Source organism: Asterias rubens, chromosome 3 (assembly GCF_902459465.1).
Source record: "Asterias rubens chromosome 3, eAstRub1.3, whole genome shotgun sequence".
Taxonomy (NCBI): domain Eukaryota; kingdom Metazoa; phylum Echinodermata; class Asteroidea; order Forcipulatida; family Asteriidae; genus Asterias; species Asterias rubens.
The window spans coordinates 8,623,532-8,645,716 of record NC_047064.1 but is presented as its reverse complement, the minus strand read 5'-3'; the positions used below and the strand labels follow the sequence as shown (position 1 = coordinate 8,645,716).

At 39.0% G+C, this 22,185-nt stretch overlaps 1 protein-coding gene across 1 annotated transcript in view; it reads right to left on the bottom strand.

Annotated features, from left to right (window-relative positions):
* Positions 1-18,996, bottom strand: part of LOC117288449 (dual 3',5'-cyclic-AMP and -GMP phosphodiesterase 11A-like) — a 114,779-nt gene extending 95,783 nt beyond the window's left edge. Inside the window, exon 1 of the mRNA XM_033769316.1 lies at positions 17,293-18,996. Within this exon, the coding sequence (XP_033625207.1) occupies positions 17,293-18,327 (1,035 nt within the window). The 5' untranslated portion in view covers positions 18,328-18,996. The remainder of the gene's footprint in view (positions 1-17,292) is intronic.
* Positions 18,997-22,185: the final 3,189 nt, after the last annotated feature.

The following is a 22,185-nucleotide window of genomic DNA, read 5'->3' as shown; positions in this document are numbered from 1 at the left end:
CCAATAGTGTCCACTGCCTTTAATCAATGGTGAATAAAAAGTAATTGAGTTTGTTGAATACAAGATCTGCAAAGAGTAACTCAATATCTATCTGTTGTTCATGTGTTGTCTTCATAAACAGTAAGCGTGCCCATAATCTTGGCGTTTTTCAAATTCTTAATTTGCGAAGAATTAGTCAATATTTATCTGTGTCCATTTGGTATCTTTGTGTTAAAAAGCGTATTGTGGCCCTGTTCATTTTTACTAGATCTGCAAAGAATTATGTTGCTCATTCGGTGTTTATAAAAAATATGTAACCCATGATTGTTGAGTTTTTTTAAAACTGGATCTGCAAAGAATTACTCAATATTTATCTGTTTTCATTCGGTATCTTTGTATTAAAAAGCGTATTGTGTTTTACTAGATCTGCAAAGATTTATTCCATGTCTTTATGTTGCTCATTCGGTGTTTATAAATAAACTGCACCCATGATTGTCGAGTTTCATTAAAACTAGATCTGCAAAGAATTACTCAATATTTGTCTGTTTTCATTTGGTGTCTTTGTAACAAAAGGTATACACATGATTGCGGCGTTTGTCTAATACAAGATCTGCAAAGAATGACTCAATGTTTATCTAAAGTGATGTTCAATACTAATATATCTGTTGGTAATTTGGTGTCTTTATAACATAAAGTGTGCACAATATAAGTGGCCGTGCACATAAATAACACAAGGGTCACTGCCACTCTGACAAAACACCATCGGCAATTCTTAACCCTCACTCAACCTTTTTTTTTTATAAAATCACTTATCAGATCTATACAAAGATCTTGATAAAAATCGCGAGACAAAAAAAACCCTCTTTATTTATACAAATATTGTTGTTTAGCGTCTCTGATGACGCAAGGAGTCCAACCAATTACCGCATCTAGAGAGACGAGGACAAAGCGTACCCGGGGGAGTTTAGACAACAACATCTTAAATATGGAGGGTATTCTTACAGATACTTTTATGTCATCTGTAAGTAATGGTTTTCCACTTCAAAGGTCTTTCCTCTGCCTTTCTCGAGCTCCTTGTATCTATTTCAATTAGTGTTTCCTCTGAGATATTATGAGTGGTTAAAGCCATTAGACACTTTCGGTACAGAAAAAAAGGTTCACAGATTTACAAATAATTTACAGGGTTTACGAAAGACTTCTCTTGAAATTTTGTTCCATGAAATGCTTTACTTTTTGAGAAAACATTAAAACAATATCAATTCTCGATAGCGAGAATTACGGATTTATTTAAACACATGTCATGACACGGCGAAACGTGCGCAAACAAGAGTGGGTTTTCACGTTATTTTCTCCCGACTCCGATGACCGATTGAGCCTAAATTTTCACAGGTTTGTAATTTTATATATAAGTTATGATACACGAAGCGTGGGGCTTGGACAACAGTGTTTACCGAAAGTGTACAATGACTTTAAGACACTTTGAATAGTCTGCATTTTGGTTACGAGTATTAGCAGGAATTTGGGGGGGGGGGACATATGACAACACTACCTATGCCAATGTTACATATAAATTATTTGAACTGCTATAATTTAAAGGTAGGGTGGCGTGTCGTTCACCGGACCCAAGCTCTGGTGTTGTCAGCAGCGGTTTGTGGGTTCGATACCCGGTCATGACACTTGTGCCCTTTGGGTTAGGAGGCAGTGCATTCTGCTTTGCAAGCCAGGGGGGAGGGGTGACCTAATTCCAGCCACATTGTTAGGCGGCAATGTGCCCCTTCAGTTGATTTGGGTAGATAGCCCAAATCAGCAAGTGTACCGGTTTATGACAGGGCAGCAGATATCTAGGAAACCCACGGACTTCGGTATCTCATTTATTGAAAACGATTAACTAAAAGTAGAATGAAGCAGATTTTGAATTTGAATGCATCAATGTGCAAAGTACGACTGTCACTCAGCATGCATGGTTGATTCGACTAAATATTTACACCCATCAATTTAGCATGAACAGGGACAGCCTGAAAGCATCCACTCAAGTCTCGTGTCTCGCTTTCTGATAAAAAAACAACACTTAAAGCGTTGTACACTATTGGTAATTCCCCTTAAAGTAGTTATTAGCAACAAACTTGGTAACGAGCATTGGAGAGCTGTCGTTTTGTTTGTTACCCAGTACATCTTGTCTTTGTATTCTGTTTTGTTTTTCTCAAGAGCGCTTAGGGACATGTTTGATTTCTATGTGTTATGCGCTATATAAGAATGGTTAATTGTTATTATTATTATTATTAAAAAATTGCGAGAAACGGCTCCCTCCGGAGTAAACGTGGCTTTTGAGAAAGAGGTAATTTCTTGCCCAAAAATTGTTGGCAACAAAACTTACTTGTTAACGAGCAATTGAGATTTGTTGATAGTATAGAACATTGTGAGAAACAGCTCCCTCTGATACTATATAGTTTATTGGGGGGAGGTAAATTCGCACTTAATAAACAATAACACACGTCGGCTGAAGCGAAGCCTTTTATTTTGCATTTGAAAACACACACATTTGTGCAACAAGGGTGTTTTTCGTTCATTATTCTCTTGCACTTTTTGAGCCTGAATTTCCACAGGTTTCTTATTGTATGTAAATATGTTGGGATACACCAAGTGTGATTACTAGTCTTTGACATTTACCAAACGTGTCCGGTGTCTTTAATGATTCATTAGTCAAAAAGGAGAGTGACTGTCAGCTTGTGGCACGCTTTGTTCCAAGTTTAATTATCTTGTCTTATTCTGAGAAACTTCTTGCTCTTCAGCCACGTTGTGCGGGCTCTATTGATGGTGACTGTCATTATATGGCACATCCCAAGGCAAGCCGCACCGTAAACCTTTTTCCAAGTTAATTGATTTCTAGTACGGTATGATCTTGATGGAATAGCGCCTTATAAATTTTAATTATTATGTTAATGTTTATGTTAAACACTACGAAAGGGAAAACTTTATACTCAGGGTTCCAATTAGGGAGGTGTGGAACAATCAACAAGACAGTAGTGCTTGTTTATAGCTCAACATAAATATGCACTCGACAAGCAAGATCAACAAGAAATTTGGCACAGTTTCACATGTAAACTGTTCCTATAGTACCTCATTCGTACAAAGAATACTTTTACTGAATAATAGAAAGAGGCTTTAACTCAACATTTGGATACAAATCTTTGTTTTTAAAGATACTACTTTATTCAATTGAAAAAATAGAAGCCAACCGTACTTGTCAAGTCGTGAGTTTACTGGCGCGCCCTGCACTCAAATCCCTGGTCTCGGACCCGTGGTCTGGTGTAAATTTCGAGCCCTGAAATTGCACTGAAGTGTTTGGTACACTGCTTCAGGGAGGATTGCGATGTTTTTGGTCATCTTTGGTTGTATATAGTTTCCTCGCGTTTCAGCTATGTGGACACCTGTTCGATTCCCGGCTCTGTTCTGAGCCTCCCGTGTCAATTAAGTTGTCAGTCCCTTCCCGATTCCCTGACTTTCATTTTTAGATCCCTTTTTAGATCTACTTCATACATTTCCAAGCTTTTAAGAGCAACATTCTACGTGTATTCGTATAAACGGAACCGAAACTTCAATTAGAAAGCAGCGGTTAACTTAACAAGATAAACCCCAAACTGTCCGCTCCTTTTGCGTATTTGCGAAACGAATGGGGGTATTAATACCGTTGAATTACTTTGAGTTACTGGAGCGATTACAGTGCTCAGCCCGGAGGAAAGACTACTTTAAATTAGTATGTTTAATTAGGTATAAATTCATCGACTGTTTTTGCGGCACACGTACGTGTGTAGTTTGTAGTATGTGTGCTCCTAAATGTATTCCAGCCTTGTTCGTACCTGAATGTTAACCATGTGTGCCGTGTCAACGTAAAAGGTCAGAGCTCCCTGTTCGGGCTAAATTGTACAGGTTTGGCGCTACACCAATGCTAGGGCTACATTTATGTGTACATGTATGTATTAAGCAACAATGTTGTTCAGGTTTGGGGCTATATTCAGGCATAGTCGAGACATGCACATGGCCGGGTTACATTTAGGTACAAGGTTGGGTTACATTTATATACCAAATCGGGGTTACATTTAGCATTACATATGGCAGGAGCTCCATACGGGTAGGGGCTACATTAAAGTACTTAGGTTGGGACTACCTTTAGGTACAGAGTTTGGGTTACGTTTAGAATGGGGCTACTACATACACGGCATACGCTACACTAGGACGGTACATGACCGGGCCACATTTAGGTACTAGGTTTGGGCTAAGATACAAAGTTGACGAGGCTACATTAAACTGGGCTCCTAGACTGGACCCTTTTTTGTAACAGTGCAGCCATATCTTACTGAAGATGTTTCAAAAAACCTACCAGCCAACCAGTGTCTACAGCAGAATATTGACTAATTGTGACAGGAGGTACACTTTGACGAAAAGGGTACAATGTATAAAATTAATGTTACAACATAGCTTGGACCATCACATAAAGCGCCAGTGTGTTGCTACACGATTTTGAATGGGTGTGTTTCTGTGTCAAACTGCCGGCACGCTGTCGGCCTCGTCACGGTGCCGCTTCATCATAACATACTTATGCTAGACCCCAGTCCATTAAACACTTCCGTTGAAACATCTTGCAATGTTTATGTAAAAATTAAAATCTCACTTATACACAAGAAGTACGAAATGTAACAAAAATAGAGTAGAGTCAAAACGGCGGTGTACGCAAAAACGTATGTGCGGCACCTAAATGTAGCCCGAGCCCAAAATGTAGCCTGACCCAAATGTAGCCCCAAACCTGTACCTAAATGTCGCTCGGACCTAAATGTAGGGCTCAGGCTTAACTTGGGTGCCGCAAAAACGTCTAAAAATAATACATGCAGTGCACTTTCCCTACCAATGGTTACTACTGGTTGTTTTTATAGCACTTTGGCGTACCCCTTGGGCGTATCCAAGGTGTGTGTGGCTATCGTTTTGGAAGTAAGAGATGCATTTATTTATAGTATTACGTAATTTGTACAAGATGCCCTGGCGCATTAGTTACCGATCACACAGCAACACCGGGGCGAGCCCCTTCTCTTTACGAAACTGATAAATTGCACGTGCATTACACAACACACGGGACCAAAGGCTTGACGTCCCATCCGAAAGACGAAGAATTATGGTTTAGTGTCTTGTAAATCGACACGACTGTCACAATCGGGACTCGAGCCCACTTTCTGCTGATCAGAAACACAAGAGCTCGAGTACGATGTTCTTTTCCGCTCAGCCACGACAAGCCACAACATGACATCCGCATCAAACAGCAAGAGAAAAACCACAATATACGGGTCGGACTCGACTTGGATCCAGGTCGCAATTCCCATCCAGAGGTCACACCGACCAAAAATCCAGGTCGTCAATTTATACCCAAAACGGACTATGGTGACCGTTGTTTTGTTTACAGGTTTCCAAGGCTTGCGAGCATAAAGTTATTAAGTTCACTTATAGAGCATCACTGGTTTCATTACCAACTACACAATAATTATAACTGGGGTAAATATTTACAAGGTGATGCAGTGCAATCACCGGGGCGAACCTCTTCCGTTTTACACGGGACACACGGGACCTTTACGGCTTTAAAATCCCATCACATGGACGAAGCAATTATGGTTAAGTGTCTCGCTCAAGGGAGCTAGTGCCGAGACCGGGGCCCGACAACATTACAGATTGGGTACGGAGCGTATAGATCGCCCGGCCACGACATTTCGTGTAATCAATTTTGAAAGTGGTATAAAATTACGAACTCGTTTGTAAAATGACTTTTTGATAATAAAGAAAAAGCTCGTAATGACTAAAACCGTATGCCGACATTCCCACTAACTGGATGTCGTAGCTTCCCTTATTAATACTCATAAAACTTAACAAGATTTTTATCATCAACAGGTTCCGCTCTTCATTTAAAAACCGAACATGAATATTATGAATAAGTTAAACACGTCAGCGCCTGAGATCAAACAATACCCTCGCTCCCATCCATGCGTCAATATGTAAATGTGTCAATATGCACATGTGTACTCTCAGGGGCGAGGTTGATTTTTCTCATCCTCTATCAAACTGCTTCTCCTCCACCACTAACCGCTTGTGAGTAACCCCAAGCCTGAACATTAGACGTCACAGTTCGAGACTCGTAATACGTCAGAGATCTGCCTGTGAGCCCATGTTCATAATGACCTTTGACCTCGCATTTGTTTTACATGTCCTTTATGGTCCTGGAGATTCGCAGCTGAATCCGCCGTACAAGCCACTATATGTGTTTACCTTTGTGGATAATGACAGAGGGCCAGTCTTTTAAAGGCAGTGGACGCTAATGGTCAATACTCAAAATAATTGTTAGCATAAAAACTTACTTGGTAACATGTAATGGGGAGCTGCTGATGGTATAAAACATTGTGAGAAACGGCTCCCTCTGAAAAAAAAAATTTTCCATGAATTTGATTTCGAGACTTCAGATTTAGAATTTAATTGAGGTCTCGAAATCAAGCATCTGAAAGCACACAACTTCGTGTGACAATGGTGTTTTTTCTTTCATAGTAATATCTCGCGACTTGGATGACCAATAATTTCATAATTATCTCGAAACTCCGACGACCAACCGAACTCAAATGTTCACAGTTTAGTCATTTTATGGGCATTATGTTGAGATACAACAAGTGAGAAACTGGTCTTTGAAAATTACCAATAGTGTCCAGTGTCTTTAATTTGTATTCCAGATAGGGACTACAATTTGGCTTTTCCCTTCACACAGATTTTATTTTAAGCACTGTATATGCCTACTACCCAGTATCTTCCGTGAGTTCGGTCCCAAAAAATCCACAGACAGTTAATCACTCGAGCATTTCTAGTTCAGTATGACACGGCACGACTGCCAAACGACCCAGAAATCACCCAGCTTAACCAGAAAGGCAGTGGACACTATTGGTTATTACTCAAAATAATTATTAGCATAAAACCTTAGTTGGTAATGAGTAATGGAGAGAGCTGTTGATGGTATAAAACATTGTGAGAAACGGCTCCCTCTGAAGTGACGTAGTATTCGAGAAACAAGTAATTGTCCACGAATTTGGTTTCGAGATTTTTTAGAATTTGAGGTCTCAAAATCAAGCATCTGAAAGCACACAACTTTGTGTGACAAGGGTGTTTTTTCTTTCATTATTTTCTCGCAACTTCGACGACCAACTGAGCCAAAAATTTCGCATGCTTGTTTATGCATATGTTGAGCTTACACCAAGTGAAAAGACTGGTCTTTGACAATTACCATTAGTGTCCAGTGTCTTTAATAGAAAATTACACTTACGGATTTGACAGAAAGATTATTTTTCTACAGAAACGCACCTGGTGACAAAATGTGTACACCACCGCTGTCGCTCCCCGTCATGCCCCATGTTTAGCCTGTCCACGAATAAGGAAACATTCGAAATGTGTGCAAAGCTGTGGTAAAGGGAGCATATTCTGCGTCATTTTGAGTTGCTCCGTCATGGACTAATTTCCCTCCCGTGGGTTCGTCAACTAAGCGACAATTTGATTCTTTAGAATCAAATTTTGCAATTCGTAGAACGTACTTCAAACCTGTCGCCTGGAGGTATAAAAGACGTCTCGGGGGAAGGAGGTTGTCATACGATATCATCATCATCGAACCCCCATAGGAGGAACGTTACAACAAAATAAAAATAATTCATGGTGTAACATCATATGATTTGTTTAATATGATAAAACCAAGAGACCCTTAAAAGGTACACTGTAGCCCCGTTAGACCCGGACAACCTGATGGAGTAATCGCACTTGTCTTTAGATATGTGAGCAAAACTTAACTGAGAGAAAATATCCACACAATCATGAAGACACTGCCAACCAGGGGTCGATTTCACAAAGAGTTAAGACTTCTCCTATATCGAGTAAGGACGAGTTTCTCACTTCTCCTATGTCGAGTTTCTCACGTCTCCTATCTCGTCCTAACTTAGGACTAGCCATATGTTTTAAATATCTCCAAAGACAAGTCTCCTAACGCTTTGTTAAACCGACCCCTGACCTTTTCGTAAATACTCATTGCGCAAGCGCTAACTGTTGAATGAGGTGCATGGTGGTCTAGCTAGGGATCAAACTTGAGCGCTAGTTAGACCAGCGTGCATTTAATTCAACGCCTATAGCGCGCGTGCGGGTATTTGCGAAAAGGTATATGTGAGCGGCTCCGGACCAGGATTCGATACGGGTCCACGTAGGCATAAAACAAACAAATGTGCAGCAGTTTAACCTGCTTGATGAATTCAGGTTGCCGATATTATTCGCCCAGCAAAATGCCCAACTTTTGTTTTTCACAATTGAGAGGATGGGGGCAAAACAAAAATGTTCACAAGAACAGAAACGATTGCCTATATCCGGCAATCCTTGACCAACAATTGAGGAAACTTCTTTGCCAAACAAAATGCGTCAGCAGATTTGCCCAACGTGTTTGCAATGTAAGCCAACATGAAAGTGACATATGTATTTCATTTCAACACAAAACCAGGACAATAATAAAAAACGAATATCAAGGTCTTAATTAAACATTCATGGCTACGGAAAAACACTCATCTCTCCGGAGTATAGCCGCATAGTCTAGCCAACTCTTTGCCTACGGATTTATCGGATCCGTACATCAAAACACCTTAATGTATTTCAAGCTTACCCGTCGGGGCTGTGCGTCCACCTAAGAAGACTGCCCGAAGAAACAAGAACCAAGACCGAGACCCATGGCTTGGAACCAGGGCTCAAAAACACTTCAACTTTGTTTCAATTATATACATCCAAATTTACTCACTAGTTCGTGGGACTGGTGTGCATCTTCACTCTTCAACAGCAGAAATTGGGAAGCCTGTTTGTTTATTCCAATATGTATTTAAATTAAAGACACCGGACACTATTTGTAATTGTCAAAGACCAGTGTTCTCACTTGCTGTGTCTCAACACATGCATAAAATAACTAACCTGTGAAAATTTGAGCTCACTTGGTCGTCGAAGTTGCGAGATAATAATGAAAGAAAAAACACCCTTATCACACGAAGTTGTGTGCTTTCAGATGCTTGATTTCGAGACCTCAAAATTCTAAATCTGAGGTCTCGAAATCAAATTCGTGCAAAATTACTTCTTTCTCGAACAATACGTTACTTCAGAGGGAGCCGTTTATCACAATGTTTTATACTAACAACCATCCCCATACTCGTTATCAAGTAAGGTTTTGTGCAAATAATTATTTTGAGTAATTACCAACGTTGTCCACTGCCTTTTAGACATATTTGAGTGCTTTTTGACAATGAAATGCGCAACAAAATAATTAACGGCCTGACAAATTCTCTGCAAACTGTATCACATAAGAGTATACAAAATTTGCAGACAAAATGAGTGACAAGTCATCAAATAACGTGCCGTTTAGTTACTTTTGAGACACGAACGGATCACCATAAAAGCAACAGCAACAGCAACACAAATAAGAACTACAACATCTACAACTTGAACAACAACAACAACAACAACAACAACAACAACAACAACAACAACACAAATAAGAACTACAACATCTACAACTTGAACAACAACAACAACAACAACAACAACACAAATAAGAAGAACTACAACATCTACAACTTGAACAACAACAACAACAACAACAACAACACAAATAAGAAGAACTACAACATCTACAACTTGAACAACAACAACAACAACAACAACAACACAAATAAGAAGAACTACAACATCTACAACTTGAACAACAACAACAACAACAACAACACAAATAAGAAGAACTACAACATCTACAACTTGAACAACAACAACAACAACAACAACAACAACAACAACAACAACAACAACAACAACAACAACAACAACAACAACAACAACAACAACAACAACAGCAACAGCAACAGCAACAGCAGCAACAACAACAGCAACAGCAACAGCAACAGCAACAGCAGCAACAACAACACCAACAACAACAACAACACAACAACAACAGCAATCAGAACGAACTAAAAACAACAACAACGAAAACAACAACAACATTAAAACTGCAACAACAATAACATCAAGAACAGTAACATAAACAAGAACAACAAAAACAACAACTTATAATTAAAAACTCGGAAATCACTCCGAGGGATGAACCTAAAAATTCTGACTTCAATTTGATTACAGCCGGGAGATAATAAAAGGTTTTGCCATATTATGTTGACCTATATAACATGTATACGATTGTTCCAATGTGGGTCAGCTTTTGTGTACAATAAACAAAGCTCCGCTGACACTATTGCACCAGCAGGATTGTTATTGAATTGTTGTTATTAATATTTGTTGTTTTTTTACAATTCTTTATACCCTATAGAGGAATTTGTTGTTGTTTTTGCAGTAGAAGGAACTCCAAAATATATGATGTATATGGGTTTGAACAAACGCCCTTTTAAAGGCAGTGGACACTATTGGTAATTGTCAAAGACTAGTCTTCACAGATGGTGTATCTCAACATATGCATAAAACAACAAACCTGTGAAAATTTGAGCTCAATCGGTCGTCGAATTTGCGAGATAATAACGAAAGAAGAAAAAAACCTTGTGTCACGAAGTTGTGTGCTTTCTGATGCTTGATTTCGAGACCTCAAATTCTAAACTTGAGGTCTCGAAATCAAACTCGTGGAAAATTACTTCTTTCTCGAAAACTACGTCACTTCAGAGGGAGCTGTTTCTCACAATGTTTTATACCATCAACCTCTCCCCATTACTCGTAATCAAGTAAGGTTTTATGATGATAATTATTTTGAGAAATTACCAATATTGTCCACTGCCTTTAAACCTGAGCATTCAACAGAGACCGTACGTTAGAGTGAGGCAAGCGAGAGCGAAGCTTTTACTCACTTCTTATATTATAAGTAATCAGACCCTCATGTGACCTAGCTTAGCAACTAGTATGAAATGTCATTTTTTTAAAATCCAGCCCATGGTCTAGGTCCCAAGCGACAAGTTCATGTTTATTTCATGAACTTGATAATAAAACATATAAAACTACCCAAAGGCACCATCTTAACGGTTGTTCTACAGTTACTCATATAGACCTTTCTTTATGCAAATGATATATATGCTGCGAGGAGCAAGCCTTGGTTGTTTAATTAAAGTATGGGCGGAATTTCACCACAACAAATACAGCATCTTATTATCAGTTTCCTATTTTGACCAACATTAGAATCAAATCTTTTACGCCATTATACACTTTCGGAACAGACAAAAAAGTTTACAGATTTACAAATAACTTACAGGGTTTACAGAAGGTAAATGTAAAAGACTTCTCTTGAAATATTATTCCATGAAATGCTTTACTTTTTGAGAAAACATTGAAACAATTATCAATTCTCGACAACGAGAATTACGGATTTATAGTAAACGCATGTCATGACACGGCGAAACGTGTGGAAACAAGGGTGGGTTTTCCCGTTGTTTTCTCCCCACTCCGATGACCGATTGAGCCTAAATTTTCACAGGTTTGTTATTTTATAAGTTGTGATACATGAAGTGTGGGCCTTTGGGCAATACTGTTTACCGAAAGTGTCCAATGGCTTTAACCCATTTTTGATAAACAATATGTATTATCCAGAACAAAGGGTAGCATTGTATTTCATGAAAAGTGTAACATTTTGTTTTGCCAAGCAAGTTAATACACTTTAGTGGTTCAATGCTTTCCATACAAATTAATAGTGGTCAATATTTGTATACAAACAAACAGGTAAGTTCAAATTTATGTTGCTATGGCGAAACACGGACGACCGTTTGGCTCCTTGACGTAACCACTGTAAGTGACCGTGTATGTTAATGTTTGCTACCATTTTTTACAGCGAACGTGACAATTGTTGATTTCGCAGTTCCATAATATATGAAGAAGTGCAACCCAATGATTGTACCAACAATCTCACTTCTTGCCTAAGCTCACAAACCCACCAGAACCACACGCATCTGTTTATTTTTTTACAGTGAAATAAACACACCAGAAACACGCTTTACATCTGTTTATTTTTACATTGAAATTAAACATCAACAGTGCCATATGGTTTACGCATAAGGCAACTGCACTTCGTTGGCTGCAAATTAAATTTTCTTTCAGAGGAATAATGGTACAACGAATGAATAAAAAGAGACTTGTTTTGCAATGTTCGATGCGAAATCGGCGGTTTTTATAATAATCTATATTTGACAACATTTTAGAGTTATCAAATTAATATTAAAAACCGCAAGGGAGATATGTCACTTGATGGGTGGGTATACCTTTGGTAATGACTCCAAAAATTAATGAATATAAAATACTGCTTGGTACGAAGCACTGCAGCTGCTGAGAAATATTAGCATTATAGGATAAACGATTCCTTTATAGGGATTTTGGCTTTAGAAAAAGGGATTAAAAAAATGCAAAAATGTTTCTCCGATTTTGTATTCCAAGTACGGAATATTCTCCCTGTGTGGACATAACAGCTACAGGTTTTCATCGATATCTAAAAATTCTACCACCTTTTGAAATTAAACTTTTGCAGGTTAAATTTATTGTAAATATCTAGATTGAGATTGTGTGTTCAAATTCTTGACGTCTTCCTGCGCGGACACATCCGCACCAGATTGCCAGCGATATCTCACAAAATGCCACCACTTTTGAAATTTCCACATGTTAATATTATTAACAAAAAACACAGATATACTATTCTTTAAAATTGTTTTCTTTTTTAAAGTAAGACGATAGGCTAATAGTGAATAAAGACTCTCTTTCAAAGATTTTGGTGTTGGAGAAAGGGACTAAACAAATGCAGAACAATTCTTAGATTGTGTATTCCAATTCTAGATAATTCTTCTTGCGTGGAAAAATCCGCTACTGGTTAATTTCATTGTGTATCTACATTTTTTATATGATGTAATCAACCAAACAGAAAGCACCCCAAAGGTATGCTGTCCCTTTAAAACATAATTGTAAAAATAAGACGACAGGCTAATAGCGAATAAATTTGAAACAAAAAGTGATTTCCTACTTTTCGGCGTCATGAGTATGGAGACTTATGTAACCTTCTTGGCGTCTGCTGGAACCATTAGGAACTGAAACCAATTACTATGTTAATCTGTGTGGTGACCTGGAACATTTATGATATTCTAAATTAATATACAATGTATACCGTTACCATCCAAGAGTCCGCCGTTATTATTTTGATATTAGTTGCATAATCAGGAAATTACAAAAGTTGCTGGTAGGTTTTTTGTTGAGAATAGCTTTGCAATTGTCCGCACTATAAACAACTTGCTGCTTTCCTCACTTGACCTGGTCATAGAGGTCTGACCAATTTACGGTTCAAGCTGACCAAGAAACCAAGAAAAACAACTGTTAGGCCTTTGTCACACGTGGTGTTTTATACATGCAACCAGTTCCAGGCAATCTCCAATAGGCATACTTTCCCTTGATGAGAACATAATTTTAAAAGAAAAGATAACGGGCTAATAATGAATAGAATATGTAAGGCCCATGTCACACAGCAATTTACAACCAACCTGTTTCAGTCTCTATCCGTGAAGAAAAGGCGTTCACATTTGAATGTTCACATATATTGTTGGGATCGTAAGACACTGTTAGCAAAATTACTCATGTTAAGTGGCTCTGTAGCATACACAGCAGCAGCAGTTAGTGGCATCCGAGTTGCCTGCAAAAGTTGCCTCTTTAAAACATAAACACCTGTTGTAATTCCTCATTATTCCACAGGGTCCACTTTTTAGGCCACAGTCTTATCAAACAACTCACATGAGAAAATTGACTTGGAATCTGGAGCCTTCAGACTCAGAGACCCAGTATGGATCAGACTTGACCCAGTTTAAATCAGTCTTATTCAAGATTTTTGACTGGAAACCTAATACAAACAGATTACAGGACACTTTATCAAGTTGACCCAGATCAGATCAGATCAGATCAAGATCAGAAAAATGTTCGAATAATGAATATGTTATAGTGTTCGTGTTTTGCATGGACACTGCTTCCCATCCCAGTAAACACACAATCATTGACATTCAACCTCCCACATATAAATATTTTGAACAACTAGCAGATTTGATTTCTTGCTGTACGAGGGTTTCGTATAATTTCTTCTAGATGGTGAGTGGGCTGGGTAGGAATTGATGGGTTGGAAATGATGACTGTACGCTTGGTAAGTTCTGCACAATCACAAAATGTAAGTGTGTTTACAAAATTACGCTAGGTTGCAATAAGTACACATTAATACAACAGTCTATGTTTGTTGTTTGGTGGTTTTTAAAAACTTTATCCTTCTGGGTCAGTGACTCATTTTGGATCAGTCTCGACTCAGTTTGGATAATTTAAGGGTTAAGAGTTAAACAAATGAATGGATACCTGATCAAGTTGACCCGTAAGACTGATCCCATTCGGATCAGATTAGGATCAGTTATGACCCGGAGTGGATTCCTAATGATGCTTCAGATATTGTGAAGGTCAACTTTAAACTAATGGAAATAGTATCAACTTTCATTAGTTAATCGGAACACGTGTATACTTCACATTGTTTGGTTAAACGCAAATGCAAAGGTTAAACAGATTTCCGCGTTTTCCACATAATCACTTATCAGAAGATATTCATGAAAATGTATCTGAAATCCGATTCATTCCGCTTTAAAATGCTAACTTAATTTATTCCAATTGTCAAAATACTATTAGGAAAGTAGTTAGATCGAATTACGTGAGTTAAGGAATATGGTCGATTGGATATGGAAGTCGGCCCGCGGTTGGTATTGATTCGATAATGCATTATCGATGCTAAATGTAAGGGGTGCAACGAAATGAAAAGCTTGCATGATGGTGAAAATGAAGTGATAAAATAGGCGCAAGGCTTGTGCTGTGAGCGGAACTTGGGCTGCGGGCTCTCGACAGTTCCTTTTGAGGGTACCAATTGGTGGTAAATATCAAAAAGACTTAAAGGCACACTGGACACGTTTGGTAATTGTCAGACACTAGCATTCTCACTTATATCCCAAAATTATGCACATAAAACGCATCTTTGGAAATTTTGACTCAAATGGTTATCGAAGTCGCAAGAGAATTATGAAAGAAAAAATATGTGTTGCACAGATTTGTTTGCGTTCATATACCTTAAAAGGCTTCGGCCATGAAGTATTTTAATATTTCAGTAAAAGACCAAAAAAATAACTCTTTCTAAAAAAAACTACGTTTACTTCGGAGGGAGCCGTTTCTCACAATGTTTTATACTACCAACAGCTCTCCATTGCTCGGTAGCAAGTTAGTTTTAATGCTAATTATTATTTTGAGTAATAACCAATAGTGTCCAGTGCCCTGGACACTACTGGACACTACTGCAGTGCCTATAACTGCAGTGCTTCTAACGATCTAGGCCAAAGCAAAAACATCGACAACCGATGATTTTCAATATAATTTGACGAAAGTCATTAATTACTTGTCTAATTTGTACTGATACATAATTAAATTAATAAGATTATAAGATGGCTGCTTTTTATCAACTCCCATGATAACAAATAATCTACAAAAGAAGCCATTTTAGTGATTTTTTGTTTAGTGACTGAAACAGCAGTCAGCAAGTCGGCAAACTTACAGACACATTTCGCAGTGCATTATCCTGATTAAAAGGTGAGATTGCTCGAAGCTATGCGATACCCATTAACGGAATATAATGATAATAAAAGCCTCTTTAAAATATATGTTAGATAAATTGTAATGGAAATTGGGGTTTTATAGTCCATCTAAAACACACACAAAAAAGAACAAATTTTTATCATTGGATGTTTTTCTCACCACAAAAGTCTTCTATACGACGGGGTAATATAATTTGAACATTATGCCTGAAATGGTATATTGGGGTCATAGTATAACAATAAAGACAAAATCGAAACTGAAAATCGTTAAATTCTTGCGTGTTTTTCACCACAAAAGTCTTCTCTGCAAACTGACTTTGTTGTGGATTTTTGGTGACCGTGTAATATAAATGGAACAACGGGGTTAACAAAAAACGCACCCTGAAAATGGAGCATCTTTCAAATCTTGCAGACGTGTCATCACAAAAGTCTTCTCTGCAAGTTGACTAGATGTTTTGTTTGCGACAATGTGGTATAATCTGAATAATTATGCCAGAATTATGACTGTCTGTTCCTCTAATTGGATTGGGAATAATGCTGTATTATCTACGGCGACAATTGACAATTAAGAATAAAACCTGAAGGCCAGATGAACATCGAGTTAAGTAATAATATGTATATTATAAATACATCATTACATATGTAGATGCATACATAAATCAGGCATGATTGTTTGATCCTTCGGGGGAAACAGGAGTAATTTCATCGAGTACAAAGGCTAACATACATGTACAAACGTAGGTCTCATAAGACTTTTGAGGTTATTTAATCTCAATTTTTAAGAGTTTTTCCAAGAGAGGGAAATCATCAGAAATCAGACTTAAATATTTCGATCGATTGGTTAAAAAATACATAAAGCCATGCATGGATCAATACGTATAAATTTCTCCATTAAAAGCAGTGGACACTTTTGGTAATTAATCAAAATAATTATTAGCATAAAACCTTTCTTGGTAATGAGTGATGGGGAGAGGTTGATAGTATAAAACATTGTGAGAAACGGCTCCCTCTGATGTAATTATCGAGAAAGATGTAATTTTCCCCGAATTTGATTTTGAGACCCAACATTCTAAATATGAGTCTTTGAAATCAAGCATCTGAAAGCACACAACTTCGTTTAACATGGTGATTTTTCTTTCATTATTATCTCGCAACTTCGACAACCAATGGAGCTCAAGTGTCCAGTCTTTTTAAAGGCACAGGACACCTTTGGTAATTGTCAGAGACCAGTATTCTCACTTGGTGTGTCCAAACATATGTATACAATAACACACCTGCAAAATTTCAACTCAATTGGTTTTAAGGTTGCAAGAGAACAATGAAAGAAAAACACCCTTGTTGCACAAACTAGTGTGCTCTCAGATGCCTATTAAAGGCTAAAGGCCTGACGTCTTTTAATATCTGAGCGAGACATTACCTCTTTCTCGAAAAGCATTACCTCAGAGGGAGAAGTTTCTCACAATGTTTTATATTGTCAACAGCTGACCATTGCTCTTTACCAAGTAAGTTTTTAAGCAAAAAATTATGTTGAGTAATTACAAATCGTGTCCTGGGCCTTTAAAGCCCCAGTTTTGATGCCATGAGATAGAGATGAATGGTAACTCACCTCAGCCGGGGAATCAATCCGCAGAGCCTGCCCAGTCTCAGCAACTCGACCAACAAACCCCTCACCAAGAGACAGAGTAATTCCTGCTTCTTGCCAGGGTACAGATTTACCTCCAAAATAATTCCCGTCCCTCTCAAATCCCAATCTGTGTTGTTTACAGGCAAGCACTTCCCGTCCCTTAGGTCCTTCCAAGAGGAACAGAGAAGACCTCTCACTGTTGACCAAGATGCCAACATTGGTGGCTATCTTATCCCGGAGACTGTCCAGGTCCAGGTCGTGGGAGATATCCTTGACCAGGGTCAGGAAGAACTCTCGCTCATCGGTGGAGCGGAGCTGCAGCTTGGCCTCGTTGGTGATGCTGGTCCGGTGCGGCAGTCGCACCTTGGGCTCTAAGAGCAGACTCAGCATACTGATGGAGTGTCTCTCAGGGGGCACTGTGGAAGCTCGTCGCAGCTGACCCCGTCTACAGTTAGCCGGATCCCGGGGAGAGATCGGCCCTCCGTCGTTGTCCTGGTCCTTATTGTCCATGCCGGGACTGGACGGCGACGCCCAAGTATTGAACAACGTTCTGGACCTCGCCTTGGCGAAGTCCTGCCTGAGGTACTGCCGGGAGCCGGACCGGGGCCGGATCGGGGCGACCTCCTCGGGAGTGGTGGAGTTATTATTATCCGATTTCTCGTCCCCTTGGGAGTTCGTTCGGCTCTTGCTGCGGGTGAGCTGAGCGTACGTAACCCGTCGCTGGTTGGATGGAGAAACCGGTTTCAGACTCACATTATTCAGACCCGTACCGACCACTTCGCTCTTGTGGTTCTCGATCCACTTCTGAACTAGCTTCTTGGATCCGTATTTCAGGAAGTAATCCTCGAACCATTCCGGGTTGGCCTGAAGCCAGTCCTCGACCTGGTTGGAGCTGGGTGCAGCCGACATGACGGATTCTGGAGCCTCCTGTTGAGCACCATAGACAAACCACAATAAACCCGACCACGCTGAACGTAGCAAACGAACCGGGACGTCGCGGCAGCGGTACGCGCTCATCAAAGACAACAAATCCAAACAGGCGAACAGAACAAACAAACGGAGAGGATACTTTTATTTGGGCGGGAAAAAATATCCCAAACCAATCAGCAATCTTGAAATTACGAACTCCTTCATAGGTAGATGATCACAATGAAATCCACAACCAGTCTGCTCCAACAACACACCAATATTCTATAATAATATCCGAAAATTATGGAGAGCCAATTTATGTGCTAGTAGGATGAAGGATTTCCGAGTGCACCAAGCTGGGCATAATGACCACAGTAGACTTGCTGATGTTGCCTCATCCCAAGGAATAAGCCATTATCATCACAGTTTACGGTAGGTAGGTGGAGTTGTCAGTGGCATATGTGTACGTGTGTGCGAGCGAGCAAGCTACTACTATCCCGAGTGATAATGTTGCGTGCTTGCCCTAAGGCCGTCTATCCACAGGATGCATGTGTATACCCGTCAACGATGACGTGGTGTACAGTGTATTTCTGTCTCCCCAGTGCACGGGGCTCATAGCGTCATCACGCCCGTATGCTGCCAACTCGTTCATGCTCCCTCTCGTCGTCCTTTTAGCTCAGTCCATTACGGCTCCGCATCCAGGAATGAACAGTGGTCCGAAGTGACCGAAGAAGAGAGAGCAAAATACACGCAAGGGATAGTCAAGCCGGTGAGTGATTGTAAAGCATGCGACGCCAGCTCGCTGTGTGTGTGTGGCGTAGCACTGATTCCGAATGATCACACACACACGCTGTCCGTAATAACACGTACTGTGCCAACCAATCAGCAGCCCGCCTCCTCTCTCCATATTATATTCTGGCGTTTTAGTATTTTCCCTCTCGATACCAAATCTCGCGGGAAGGCTTACGTCAAGCCACGAGATTTCATCACGACACGATCTTAAAACAAATACCTACAGGGGATGTCTTTCTGATATTTTGTCTCCTGTATTTTAAATTAGGATGGGATGAAGGGGGGCAAGCTGAACAGAGTTTCCATGTTAGCTAGCGTGGTTGGGTGCTGAACATTACCATCCGTTGTATGAACCAGCCTATGGTAAATTATATGGCCTGTGAACAGAGCAATATTGCGGGTCATTGCATTTTAACCGGTGGCGTATTCCCAAGTCAGCGTAGCGATTTCTGCACATGAAGCGTTTTCGAAGTACATTAATTTGCACTGTACTTTTGGGTAAGTGGGTTTCCCCCGGAGTATTCATTCTGGGGATCAGGTGACGTCATGACAAAAAGGGTATTTAACATATCAGAATGTAGCTCATTTCAAAAAGAAAGCCAACAAGTGTAGTATATGTATGTGTTTATCGTGATACATACATAATAAAAGTAATAATATCATGATTATACGGGGGGTCCATATAAAGTAATTCTTGTGAAATTCAATCTTCAAGACATGGCATGGAGACAGCGTGAAATAATTAACTCGAATCAATTCACTTCAATGATTTTCATTGTCCACGTTATAAAAAGAGAGATTTGACATCCCTTTTGCAGTATTAAAATAGAATGCATAATACATAATTTTAATTAACTCTGATACAAGATACAAGTAGGACAACCATGTACTGTATAATGATTTTAAAATAGGCTTCCGAGCTGCAAACACACGTCAACATTACAGAGGACCAAAAAACATGTGGTAAAATACATTGCTTATAACAACGCCAGATTAGACCATACAATAATTGCTACTGGACGTGTGAATAGCATTAAGTACATACAAAATATTAACTGATTTTCATTTGCAGTTATAATGTTTTGGTGACCTTTCCTTTTAACGCGGCACAAAGGCATAGCCTGAAATCCACTCATTTCCAACCTTTTCTATTGAAATAAACATAATAGCACCGGGGGCACAGTCCCGCGGTGACAAATTGACTATGTTATTCGAAAAAATGTAAGCAAATAAATTACCATAATTTATTCAATATTTATTGAGCCAGATTCAATAACACGGTTTTAACCTGTAAGTTGGTGTTGCTGTCGAGGTTGTTGTTGTTGTTGTTGTTGTTGTTGTTGTTGTTGTTGTTGTTGTTGTTGTTTTGTTTACCATGAACAATGTCAGCAAATAAATTACCACAATTTATTCAAAGTCACCTGGAAGTGGTATTTTTTCAAAATAAAGCTTTTGTCACTAATATATGTGTTTTGATGAGTGGAATGTGAATAAACAGTTAACTAAGGTTTTAAAAAATCAGTTCTTATGTTATTTAGAAATTTAAGAGTATACCCCGACCGAGAGGGCGCTGTTCGTGACGTCAATCGAGGCAGACTTTGACTGTAATGCGTAGAGTAAATGCCGACCAGGTGAATTGCTGCTGAATGCAGAAAAACACTTTTTGAAATGTACCAACTCACGACTTGGACGTACATGTACTTTGCACGTGTGTTTACTATACGCATTGCAGGCAAAGTCTGCCTCAATTGACGTCACAAAAGGGGTAGGCGGAGTCAGCCCCCCAAACAACTTTATATATTTTTAAACCTATAAATCGTGACAAACAATTACTAAAAAAATTGTTTTATTGTTCGTAAGCATATACTCTTATGTTTGAAAGAAAACAATTCTATTTCCAGGTGACTTTCAATATTTATCGAGCAGGATACAACAACACGGAATCAACGTTACTTCTTAAGACAACGGAGGCGCGTAGTCCTTACCATAGGTTATACTACAAGATGATTATACCGTTCTGTTTGAGAAAGATTGACGCATTTAAAGGCGAGACACGTTTGGTAATTTTGTCAAAGACCAGCATTCTCACTTGGTGTTTTCCAACATATGCATACAATAACAAACCTGTGAAAACTTGAGCTCAATTGGTCATCGAATTTGCAATTTTCTCAGATTCAAATGTTGGGGCATAACAACTGATATTTTTTATTCCATAAACACATTTAATACTTCGAAGTGAAATGCTTTTAAATATGCTTTATACTATCGAAAGCCGTTGCAGGCTTCTAACCGAAAGTATTTATGAGCATTAATTTTAAGAGTGATTACCAAACCTAATTCCCTTGAAAGGAACTGGAAATAATGGGTTAGATACTCATCATATAAGTTGTAAGCATAAAAAACTTACTTGGTAAGTGACGAGCAATGGAGAGCTGTTGATGGTATAAACATTGTGAGAAACAGCTCACCCAGAGATCACGTAGTTTTGAGAAAGATGTAACTTCTCACTCAAATTTGTAAAAAAATCAGGTGGGCATTTTAAAGCACACACTATTGTGCAGCAAGGTGTTTTTAATTTCATTATTTTTCGTGTAACTTCGATGACAAAGTGAGTCAATTTGTACACAGATGTATTATGTCGGGATACACCCAGTGAGAATTATGGTCTTTGACAACATTTACAAAAATGTTCAGTGCCTTCAACACAAAGGAATGTTTTATCAGTAACTATTTCTTTGTGGACAGTGCCGAGAAAAACAAAAAACGAGTCATGAATTACCGGCCGGGGCTACAGGTTTAATGATATTCTTGATTTCTATGTATATTGGATCCATCCCATCTAGTGTCTCTTTCCACCTCTAAGGGAAACACATCAGCGTAATTACCTCTGAGAGTTCACTCTATTCCAGTAACAGCAATCACCATCCGGCCCAAGATGGCGTTCGAGTCAAGTGTGCATATTTATTCCGAAGGTTCGTCGAGGTCAATGAATATGCATATAGTTGCCCTTATTATAGACTTTTGTTTTTTAAATTGTGTGCATGTAAATGTGTGTATTCATTTGTTTTGTACGTTTTGTTTCAATCCTTAATCAATGTAGTTAATACAATCAAACTAACCTGTAAACATTTCATTTCAAAGGGTGGTCGCGTTTTTTTTTTTATAGATATAGCC